This window comes from Phasianus colchicus, chromosome 5 (genome assembly GCF_987193195.1).
Source record: "Phasianus colchicus chromosome 5, bPhaCol1.hap1.1, whole genome shotgun sequence".
Taxonomy (NCBI): Eukaryota; Metazoa; Chordata; class Aves; order Galliformes; family Phasianidae; genus Phasianus; species Phasianus colchicus.
Genome location: NC_143440.1, coordinates 58,881,054 through 58,892,741, shown reverse-complemented (window position 1 = coordinate 58,892,741; position 11,688 = coordinate 58,881,054). Strand labels below are relative to the sequence as shown.

Genomic DNA, 11,688 nt, shown 5'->3' with positions numbered 1-11,688 from the left:
GCCATCTTGTTTACCCGTCTCCACAGCAACCGGCGCGGCCATGGCGGGCCCGGGGCGGCTAGAGGAGCTGGAGCTGAGCTCCGAGGAAGCGGAGCGGCTGCAGCGGGCCTTCCGCGACGAGCGGTTCCGGGCGCTGTTCGCCGAGTACGCGGCGGAGCTGGCCGACCCGGAGCAGCGGCGGCTGTACGAGGAGGAGGTGACGGCCCTGGAGCGGGAGCGCGGCGTGGAGGTGCGCTTCATCCACCCGACGCCGGGCTTCGTGCTGCGCACCAGTCAGGCCGGCTCCCGCCGCTGCTACCTCAACATCTGCAGCAACCCGCACGTCGCCCCGCCGCAGGCCCGCGCCGAGCCGGGCGGCCACCGCTGGGCGCTGCCCCACAGCCTGGCGCCGGGCCGCGAGGAGCTGGGCCGGGCCGGCCGCCGCTGCTTCGTTTACGACGTGGTCTTCCACCCCGCCGCGCTCCGCCTGGCCGCCCGCAGCGCCCGCTTCCGCCGCCTGCTCAGCGACGCGGCCATGGAGGCCGTGGACAGCCGCTTCTCCGCGCAGCTCGACCGCGTCAACGCCTCCGTGCTCCGCGGCGCCCGCTACAAGGGCGTCCCGCAGGCGCCCGTCATCCGCTCCCCGCTGCCCGGCGGCGCCCCGCGGCCGCCCTCCGACGCCGCCCCGCTGCCGCCCCCACCCCCGCCCGGCCCTCCGCCCGCCGCTCCCCCGCCGGCCCCCGGCCCGCCGCCCGGCCCCACCACCCCGCGCTGGACCATCCGCCACCGCTCCTACGTGGACCTGCAGGACTACCGCCGCGACTCGGCGCCCGGCCCGGTGCCCCGGGAGCTGGTGGTGACGGTGGAGCTGCCGCTGCTCCGCTCCGCCGCCTTGGCCGAGCTGGAGGTCCGCCCGCGGGAGCTGCGCCTCGACTCCCGGCGGCCCGCCTACCGCCTCCGCCTCCGCCTCCCGTACCGCGTGGACGAGAGCGCAGGCCGCGCCGTTTTCGACAAGGCCGAGCGGCGGCTGCTGGTCACGCTGCCCGTCGTACCGCCGCCCGGCCCGGGGACGCCGCTCGGGGAGGCCGGCGGGGAGCGGCGGGAGGAGCCCCGGCCCGGCCCGGAGCTCCCGGACGAGCCGGCGGCCGCTTCCTCCTCTCCGCCCCGCTCCGAGGCCGCTTCCCCGAGCGCCGGCCCCGAGCCTGGAGCCGCTTTCCCCGCTCCGAGCGCCGGCTCCGAGCCGGCTTCTCCCGACGGGGCTCCCCCTCCGTGTCCGGCCGAGGGCAGCCCCGGTTACATGGCTCAGTCCCGGGGCGGGGGTGACTCCGGTGACTCCCGTCCCGCCGCTGCCGCGTGCCCTCCCTTCCAGTGCCGCCAGGATGAGGCCTCCCTCACCCTGCTCCTGCTGGTGCCCGGCATCCAGCCCCAGAGCCTCAGCGGGGAGGTGGCCGCCAACCGCTACAGCGTCCGCTTTTTCAGCGGTGCCGTTGCCTATGCCCTCGTCCTGCAGTTCCCAGCCGCCAATAGGCTGGCTGCCCCCGAGACCAGCGTCAGCGTGAGCGCCCACAACGCTGCCATCCTGCTCGCCAAGGCCACGGAGAGCACCGGGCTTTGGGAGAAGTACTGCTTCGGCCTCGACGCCTCCGCTCTGCAGGTAACAGCTTCCAGGGGTTGCTATGCTCTCCCCACATCGCAGCACTGTGTGTGGTATCTCAGGGAGCTCTTGGGTTATCACTTGCAGGGCTGGTAGCAGATGTGACGAAAGACGTAATTAGTCCTGGTATCTTGTGAGCGGAACTGAGGTCGTGCTGTGGAGCTGATAGCTTCGTCCTTGGGGTTGGAATGACTTCTGCCTCCAGAGCTGAGTCTTTTCCTGAAAGAAATGCTGATACGAGTGAGAATGGCCTGGCCTTCATCCTTAACCTTACCCATGTGTGTTTGCCAAGATTGCCAGGCTCACCAGCTGCTTCTCACAACAACACTGCAAACACAATAGTAACCTGCGGGATGAGGATGTTGAGTAAGATGATCTCCAGAGGTCCCTTTCAACCTCAGCTGTTCTGTAACAACCTCCTGGCTCACACAGTCTGTGTATGTGAAGAAAGGAGATGTTGGTCATCCACCAGAGACACGCACATGTGCAGTTCCTTGAAATGCAGGTGTGAGGGGAGTGTACCCATCCGCCTTTCAGGACAGCATTCTCTCTACAGCTGCAAAACACAGTACTGTAGCCATGGTAGCTGTGAGCAGTCTCCCCCTGTGCTGGTGTGCTTCCCCATCCTCTCATTACAGAGATCTGAGTATGGTTCTCGTGGAGATGTTTTTTCTTCTGAGAGCCATTAGGCAGCAGATGCTCTGTGTGATGGAGGAATACAGCATGTCTGCTGCATCTGGCTGACACCTCGCTGAGGGCCAGCATTCTCCCCAAAAGATGCTCTGTGAAGCAGCACTCACACAAGTTTGGTGGAGAAGTTCTCCATCAGATCCACCCTTCTGTAAGCTTGGTGCCTCATGTAACTTATGTGAGCAAGAGTTAAGGCTGTGTAATTCTTCCTGAACTCTTCAGCCCTCTGACTTTGAGCTTATCTTTGTTTTAGAAAATCAAACACTTTGCACTTTGGATCACAAAGCATGGGAGCACGAGTCTGCAAAACTGGCAAAGTATATCCAAAGGGATGATGGCTTGGAGGGCCTTAATTGCTCAGTCCCTACAGTTAGAGCATACTGCCTGATTCAGAGGGAGATACACTTATCCCATTAGTATCTGTGCAGCTGAAGCTTCCTGTTTATTTCCCCTCTAGCAGGCTACACACCTTCCTGTGAGCTTCTCTGAAGGAGGAGCTGATCAGCTGGGTATCAGAGAGGATGGATTTATTGAGAACCACCTACACTGAACTGCTTACAGTGCATTTCCTCGACTTGTAGCAGAGCAGGAGCCTGCAAGTCTGTACAGTCGGGAGCACAAAGCATTTGGCAGTGGTGCTGGTCGGTGGAAGCAAGTTCTGGGTGCTGATGCAGTGTCAGGTTGCACGCAGGAAGCTGTTGTGCCAATTGCTGCCTGTGTTCTGTATGGGTAAGGAAGGGATGAATGGCAAGTAGAAACGTTCTGACTGCTTTGTCACCTAGTTTGCATCACGTGCCATGATGCATGTCAGTCTGCTTACTCGTTTATAGCAGACAGTTCTAAACATACATCCAGCAATCTTACTCCTGGAGTATCTGATAGCCTGCTGCAGTTCTCCAGGGACGTTAGCAGAAATGATGATGGGGTGAGGATACAGTGGTTTGCAGATGCCACTTTGATCAATGCTCATTCATTAGCATTTTTCGTTTTAAACGGTTTTAGCAAAATCCTACATTGTAAGGGAGCAGAGCACAGCTTTCTGTGACTCTTTGCAGGGTTCTTCGTGAAAATTCATTTTGGGAGCAGGAAATTCTGCTGCAGTGTCTGGTGCTTTGGCTGACGGATGTGTTTGCATGCTTTGATCTCAGCCTTGTGGTTAGGATATTTGATGTGTGTATTCGTTATTACAATGGGGGGGATGTCTTTCTAGGGAAAGGTGTTCAAATGCTACTCAATGGGATTTTGATCAATGCAACCTTTTTTTTTTTTGACAAAACCCCCGTATCTTTAAATGTTCTGAGTTTATGATACATTGCAAAGTGTTTTGGATGGAGGAGTAGTAGGAGCTTTGGAATTAGTCACAGTCCCCCCAACCATTCATTTATGTAGCAGAGTAGAAAAGATGGATTTCTTCTGCGGTGCAGCCCTTTTGGATCCAGGGCAGCAAATTGAAGCAGTTGGAATAATCTGAAGTCATTTGTTCTGTTTGCTTTTTTCTGAACTGTGCTATTTCCCAGAAGTGCCTGTGCCAGCACAGATAGCTGCATTCACTCAGAGTGAAGTGAGAAAAATTAATATTTAATTAGAGCTACTATTATATGCTGTCTTCTGTCCATTAACGATTAGTCTGTGGTAGCTTCTCCTCTACTAATGTTGGTTTCCTCAATTTGTCTGCTGTAATCTCTGTTATTTTTCTCCTTTGGATCTATTCCTGTAAATCAGAGCTACGTTTTCTGCATTGGGATCTGCCAGCAGCTGCATCGGTCACAGAGGAGAGCACTTTAGGGATAAGCTCAGCAGCAGTGCCCTGCTGAATGGCATTAGGTGGCGTTTGGCCTGGGTGAGCTGAATGTTATCCTTTACCTCTTGGTTGTTCTGCTGTCTGCCTGCTTGTAGCCTCTTCTCCCACATAGCAAACAAAGAGCCCAGTGTTCTTCATGGACAGGAAATGCCCATCCTGATATCTTCTAGGAATCTGCTTCTTATGGGAGACGAAGGGCTGGAGCAGGTTCCTTGCTGGGTGAGCAATGCAGAAACGTGCCTCGCTCGCCGCTGGCTGTTCCATTCCCCTGTGATGCTGCCCGTGTAATTGCCTCCCATTAACTCACCAAACAGCCAGCAAAATGCATTGGGATAATTGCTCGCTGCATGAGCAGAATGTATGTCTTCAGAGCCCCATCCCCAGGCTGCGATGTAGCGCAGCACATTGCTTCATTTTTATCTCCTGTGTGCCTCTGCCCAGATCAACATGCCGATAGCTGCGCCCGTAATTGCACAGCTCTGCCTCGCGTGCTTCTGAACTTCTGTTACCACAATGGCCTCTTTTCTCCTCAGAAATTGGACTGATGCAGATAATGGAAGAAGAATGAGTCGTGCTCCGCTTAGAACAGCGCTCTTGAAACAGAACTTCAAGGACTGGGTTTCCTTTTGTAAAGGCAGAGCCTCTTGAATTGCTGTGCTGAAAGATGGTATATTTAGAGCTTGGTTTCCATAGATGCTGAGCAGTCTGGATTTCCACCCCAGCTAAAGCAAGTGCTTATTTTCAGCAAACCTCTGCAGCACAACAGTCCTCCGCCCCCCCAGACCTCAGATGTGTTGCTGCAAGGACTCCTTCATTTGATAGCTCTTAACGTCACCGATGTTCCCACTTTGCTGCACAATGAATAGCTCTCTGCCAACCCTGAGCCGTACCTCTCTGATCAGCAGTTGCAGCCATTGCTTCTTTTTCTTTCAGAGGAGTCTCACTCCTTGGCCAAACCACAGTGAGCAGAAATCCTATGAAAAATAGAAATTTCATAACGTTGGATTTGGATTTATATTTCGGGGGCTCAGATGTTACTGTTTGTCACAGGCTGTTATGCTCTGCTGCAGACCTCAGCATGTTGATCCCTCTGCCCATCTCTCCCAGTCTGTTTTTCCAGGAGAGAGTGTCTGAATCCTAAGAGCTCACACTGAGGAAACCCACTACACCGGAGAACCCTCCCCCCTTTCTTTTTAAGATAACAGAACCTGTGAAATATGTTATGAAAAAGAATAGCTGAGAGCTAAATACCCATCAGTAACATTTGTGAGCCTGCCAGGCAAGGTTTCTGAGAACAGCGTGTCCTGGAACGTCTCAGTTCACAGCAGAGCTGGAGTTGGGAAATTACTGAAACCATGGCTTTGTAGAGTGCTGTTGTGTCATGTTTGCTCTCCTGTTTGATTCTGAACAGAAATACAAGCCAGGATACTCAGCTGCTCCTCTCTGGCTCGCTGTTGCAGCCCCTTGGCATTTGCATGTACCATTCATTTCCCTTACCTACCATCAGTGCAACCAAAGAAACTTGCTTTTTCACTATTGTGTGATATAGAATCTTTTCTTTGCTTAGGAAAGATGTGTTGTGAGCATCACTTAACACAGGTATCTGAAAGAGAATTGTGCAGTGACACGAAGCTTTGCTTCACTTTTGTGGAAGTACTTATGTCTTCATGGGGAAGTGTTTGATGGGTGTGTTACTGAACACTGTGATATTTTTGCTTGGCCTGGCCACCGGAGCCCAGTGAGACCCTGTCAAAGCTCTTGCTGTTTTTTCCTTTGCTAGGAGCCCTTAGATAATGCTGAAGCACTGTAACCTCTGGTCGCTGCCACGTGTCCAACCTCTGGACTGTGTCCAGGCACTGTGGCTGGGCCTGTTTCCCTGCTCAGCTTTCCTCATGATCAGTGACCTCAGACTTAGGACTCTGGTAGAGAAACAGTCTTGGTTTGAAGGGCAACCGAGTGTGCAGCCTGCAGAGTTGTTGGAGTGCAAGAAACCTTTGCATTTTGAGGCTCTGATTATCAGGAAGAGCTCAGAGCTGGGGAATGGATGGACTGCTGCAGTGTGTTCCTGCAGGGTGCCAGCACATCCAGCCAGCAGTGCTGGATCACAGCTGTGAGCTTGGATGAAGCCCTGCTGCCTTTACTGCTTTACTGCACCCACGTTTTGCCTTTGGTTCCAAGCTGTTCTGAGCTGTTAGATGTTTTCTTTTAACATCCAATCAGTGTTACCATTTTCAGTCACCAACCTGCTAAAAAGTCAGTATCCCTTGGTTAGGGGCACCTCTTAGATGGCATCATCTTAGAAAATGGTGCCAGAAAATGAGCCTTTCGCATTTAAACTTTATGAAAGTTTGGGTTTGGTTCACTTAATTTTGGGCTCAGCACTTCAGGACCCTTAATGAGGTTTTTGGGAGAGCAGACGAGGTTGGAAAAGGAGAACAGAATCAAGTCACTGTTGTTTTTTTTCTTCCAAAGTAACCTCTTTCCAAAGGACATTCAGATGATAGTTAGTTTGCTTCTGCTGTAAAGCAAACAAATGCCTGATGAACTTTGAATTGGTAGGTTCACTATGGGAATAATGTTCTTACACGGCGTGGTTGTGTCAGGAAACATTCACCTACTGATGAAGCCCAGGGAAGAGCTTTTTGAGCTGTTGGATCTTTGCAGTCATTCAAACCTTAACAAAGTTTTCCCCTTGAACCTCCAGTTCAGCACTTCCACTCCCCAGAACCGTGAGTCTCAAGGCCCCATGCAGTGAGACCCTACAAACAGAAGGGTCTGTGGATGCAGATCTGTGCTCCAGGGATCAGTCTCTCCCCACAGAAGATGCACAAATGCTGTAAGCCTGAGGTCTGCCCCTCTTTTAAAACCCTTGCAGCCTGTGTCAGGGCCTGGAGTATGCAGTGCAGAGCAGAGGGCTCAGAGTGCAGCTGTGCGAGAGCATGGCTGAGAGCCACAGGAAAGAGCAAATGCAGTTCTGAGCTGCTACAACAGTATCATAGGTAGCAGAAAACAAACAGTTTAAGACGCAATAATTTATTTATAGGGTCACTGAAATCATCCGTGCAGGCTGGTCACTTGCTGCTGCATTTACAGGCCAGAGCAAACAGCTTTTTAAATACATTCCTCAATGACTTCTTGCCAAAGTCTGTGCCTTGATAACATCTGCAGGAGTAGAAATGGCTCGGCATATGCTCGCTGTGAACGCAGAGTTTGAATTACAGTTGCTGGTTGTCTGAACACGCTAATGACAGTCATTGTATTGGTAACAAATGGCACTGCTTGTGCCAGCAGCACCTGCTGCTTTGATTTCTGCCTGGCTGCTGGCTTTCAGTCTTTGAGTACTTCCTTGAACTGTAAGTGCAGGGCTGTGGAAGAACAGCACAAAGCTGGTACAGGACCTGCAGCAATGAGACAGAATGGTGCAAGCATCAGCACGAGCAGTGGCTTCTTGTCCTCATCTAGATGTTGAGCCTGTTGTGTTGAAGCTTTGCGGAAGTTTCCACTTGTGATGCTCCACTCCTGCACTAAATAGTGAAAATAATAGGGAGCTATTTTATTTTTCCCATACAGATTTTGTTTCTGTTAAGACAACAGTTCAGTGTTGTACCTCAGAAACAGTGCAGCATCTGAGTGTGCATAAGGCTGCATCCATAGGGGGCAAAAATGTGCAGAACTACCTCTTTGTTGCTCAGGCTGCAAGGTGGTGGTGCTAACTGGATGTAACTTTCGTTGGGCTGATGAGAGGGTATGACAGAATGAGATGTTTTGGATATGAGCGACAGCAGAAGCCTTGTAACTTATTCCTCCTGTTTCCAACTCAAGTATTCACTGCTGAATGGAAACGTGATTCCCCCAAGCAGCCCTCTGGGTTGAACTGGTTTTGCTGTGCTGAGTGAGGGTTGTCTCCCCACAGCCTTAAGCAGATGTCTTTGGAAGAATAGGAGCACCGGGCTCCACCACACTTAGGAAACTGCTCCTCCAGGATGTGTTTTAGGGCTGTTCATTAACTGTAAGTGATTGAAATCTTAAAACCTGTGGCAACGTGTTTGGTGCTGCTGCTGAACTGCAGCTGACACAGCCTCAGGACCTGCCCCAGCCTGCGTGAGCCTTGGGCACCTCTCTGCTTCTTCCAGCCACTCTTGGCTCATGCCTAAGGGGAGACCTGAGGAGCCTTCTCAGGTGAACGTGAAAGGAATACTGTCATGCATGTTTCATGGCTGTGGCTTCAGGAGGTCTGAATGCCTCAGGTGTTTGCATTTTCCCAAAGCAAGAGGCTGAAACAAATCCCTGCATGCTCGAGACCCCCTGATGGTAGGACAGGTGAGGACAGCAGAACCGCATCGCTGCGAATCGTTCCACAGATCTGTATATGAATCGTGGATCCAAAGAGAGAAAGCACGTTGCTTTCCTCTGCACTTGTCATCAACATGAGCTAAATGCTGCTCTGTGTTGGCTTCACTGCATCCCTTCTGAGTGTCCCACGCAGAATCTGTATCCACAAGTGCTGGGACTGCTGCTTTGTGACTTGGGCTCCTGGCGTTGTTCCATGTGGGTTTCTTGCTCCACTACCTCTGAAGTATGGGGCAGAATGAACATAAGCTGCTCTTTCTTTTCTTTAGGAGAGGTTGTTTGTCAGTGAAGAAAACGTTGATGGATTCCTACGCACTGTTCTGTGCCCCTCCTCGTGCATGCAGTCGGACCTGGAAGCTCAGATGTTGATTGAAGTGCTTGATGTGTCTGAGGACAGAAGTCAGATCAGGCTGAAGGTAAGGAGCTCTGGCAGCAGTACATGCTGCTGACTGATTTCTGTACGTCAGCCAGAGAGCATCAGCTTGAGTGAAACAGCTCTGTCTTGATGTAGCACAAAAAACCATAGCGTATGGTGTGTTTGTAAGCGTTGGTGTCAGTTTGTAGGAAGAGGTTCATGCTTGTGCCATTTAATGTCACCAAGGGATTGAAACTTCATTATATTTCACTGGGAAGGTGGAGAGCCGTGATGCAATCGTTGAAGACGTTCTTTCATCTTGCAGGAGTACACAGTGGCATCCATGCACTGTCTCTTGCTGATAGAAAAGTGGCCAACTAGTTACCTAGTGTGCCTTCTTTAGAGCAGTCCCACGTGCATTCAGGTGATAACAACACACTGCAAACTAATCAGGGCAGATGTCTTCGGAACAAAACCAGAACATTCTTAACGTTGAACTAAATAAGTGAATGCTCCACGTTCTTCCTATATACAACAGTTGGGTGGAGCCTGGTAAGCAGAGCTGGGCTTACCCCAGGGACTTGAGGCAGGAGGGAGGGCAGGAAGCTGCTGCTAGTGGCTGACACGTGAAGGGCTCCTTAGGATGGGCAGAGAGAGTTCTGTTGCTGCCAGTATTTCATGCTCTGCCTTATCACAAGGACAGTGAAAACCTGGAGAATTTTGTTTGTGAAGAATTGGGTCTCAAACTCTTAAAAGTATTTCTTTTGGTCCTTAGCAGAGTGAGACACGGCTCTGGGGTCAGGGAAGCTGTGATGCAGGCAGTGCAGCCCCGTGCCCAGCTGTCCCCTGCCTGCTGGTGGGAGGCTGTGCTACCTGTGGGGATCAGGCAGCAGCAGGTGGCACAGCTCACTGCCTCCTGAGGCAAACAGAGCAATTCCTCTGTTGATGAACTCACTGAGGCCGATGGAGAAAGGCAGCCCACTTGCCAGTCCCTATGTTCTCAAACAGTAAGACGGTCGTTTCCCTCACTGTAAGGTTAAAACCTGCTCCTCGCAATGAGAATTTGGCTCCTTTGGCTGATGTTGTCACCCCTGGGCACGGTGGCTTGCCTTTTTCCACTCTGTTAATTGCATTATAAGCCATGACCGCGTGGAAGCCGCCCAGTAGCATTTCCTACTGCAGAGGAAACCCTGAGGAAGCGAGCAGCCTCCCGGCCCCTCATTCCCACTGCATGGGATCAGGAAAACCTCTGCACCACATTGACTGCTTCCTGGGGGGAGAAACGAGTGTCCCCGCCTGCATTCACAGCAGCACGGGCTGCCTGGTCAGCTTCAATATAAAACAATGAATGTATTTTCTCCCCAGCCACAGGAAGCAGCCTGTTCTGAACGTGATGAAACCAAACAAGCAGTGAGCAGCTCAGGAGACGTTGCTGCGAAGAACGAGGACCACCTCCAAACAGAGCCAGAGCCAGAGCTTACTGCCACTGACACGGCTGAGGAACAGCCTACAGAAAGCCAGCAAGCTGCCACATCTTTTCTAACAGCTGAAACAATAAGAGAAGTGGATGGAAGTTCACAGCATTGTTTGCAGCAGGAACCTTCTGACACCAGTGCAGCACTTCCTGGCAAAGCTGGGGGAAAAGAGCGAGCTTTAGATGAGGCATTTGCGGGTCTGGGGCTGGAGGGGGGTCGGGCAGGGGGGGCGGGGAGCCCAGCTGCATCCCCCCTCCTGCAGGAGGTGGGTGAGGATGGGAGCGTGCAGAGCATTACAGACCACAGCACACACTGCAGCATCGCCTTCCAGAACTCTGTGCTGTATGAACTGGACTAGCGGGGCCGCGCCAGCATTTCCTCCTCGTTTGACTGTGGTTTATGGCTGCAGGGCTGAAAGCAGAACCGGGTTCTTTCTAAAACTTTAATCTGTCAACGGAGAACACTTAAGCCATTAATACTTTCTGAAGTTAATAGGTCTAAGTTTCCTTTCATCATACGTATGGGTTGAAATAATTTCACTGACAGGAACGATGCAGCTGAAGCTCTGCGCTCCTGGAAGACAGTGCCTCTGTATTGTTTATGTAACTTTCTTAATCTGTTGCCAAATTACACAGAGTAGTTGTATATTCTTCTTCTAATGGCTCCCTCAGGAGCCGCTGTATTTAGTCCACCTAGAAATGAGCAGTGTTCATCATTTGCTCAAACCCTTCATTTTGTGATAACTGCAGGATTAGGCAGCCGCCGAGTTCTAGCAATCAAATGAAATTCCTAATTACACGGAGAAGTTCTAATTAGTCTCCTAGAAATAATTAGCATTTATACCACATATTCTGCCCTAGTACATGTTTTCAGTGATGCAGCATCCAAGCACAGCCCCGTCTGTCAGCTGAACAAACACAACCATGCAATAAAACCATCCTGTCTCGTGAATGTCTGCTCAGTGCAGGCGACTTTTGGAACTGATTCCCTTCATCCAGCTGAGCTGAGATGCGCTGTTGAGAAGCAGCTCTTTGAGAGCTGCAGCACGCTGCGGGCTCCTCCTCTCTGAAGTGCAATAACCAGGAGAACAAATCTACAGTAAACTTTCAATTCCCATTCTGACTGCTTCTGCTTCTGGTTTTTGAGTTGCACAAGCTGTAGCTCTTCAGAACACAGTTAAATGGGACGTGTTTCACAGCGGCTCTGGAATTACCTCCATGTTGCTCTGCATGTGCAGAAGTCCCTAGGGACAGAGGACCCGGGGGTAGGGGCTGTGCAGGGAAGGTGAGCCCATGGTGTGCAGCTCTGGGGGAGGGATGGGGGGAGCTGACACAGCCCGCACTGCTGTTCTCAGCATCAGCCCTGACTGTGGAACAATGAAATG

At 52.0% G+C, this 11,688-nt stretch overlaps 1 protein-coding gene across 1 annotated transcript; it reads left to right on the top strand.

The window, feature by feature from the left end:
• The first annotated feature begins 26 nt into the window (after positions 1-26).
• On the top strand, positions 27-11,423 carry DNAAF2 (dynein axonemal assembly factor 2). Its single transcript, XM_031602261.2, has 3 exons — positions 27-1,633; positions 8,744-8,890; positions 10,195-11,423. The coding sequence occupies exons 1-3, from the start codon at positions 41-43 to the stop codon at positions 10,660-10,662; spliced, it is 2,208 nt and encodes a 735-aa protein (XP_031458121.2). The 5' UTR covers positions 27-40; the 3' UTR covers positions 10,663-11,423.
• Positions 11,424-11,688: the final 265 nt, after the last annotated feature.

Excerpts from the sequence above, each read along its gene's own strand:
- DNAAF2 (XM_031602261.2), top strand. The coding sequence starts at position 41 with ATGGCGGGCCCGGGGCGGCTAGAGGAGCTGGAGCTGAGCTCCGAGGAA. Across the intron at positions 1,634-8,743 it reads TCGACGCCTCCGCTCTGCAG|GAGAGGTTGTTTGTCAGTGA; the intron begins GTAACAGCTTCC and ends TCTTTTCTTTAG. Across the intron at positions 8,891-10,194 it reads GAAGTCAGATCAGGCTGAAG|CCACAGGAAGCAGCCTGTTC; the intron begins GTAAGGAGCTCT and ends TTTTCTCCCCAG.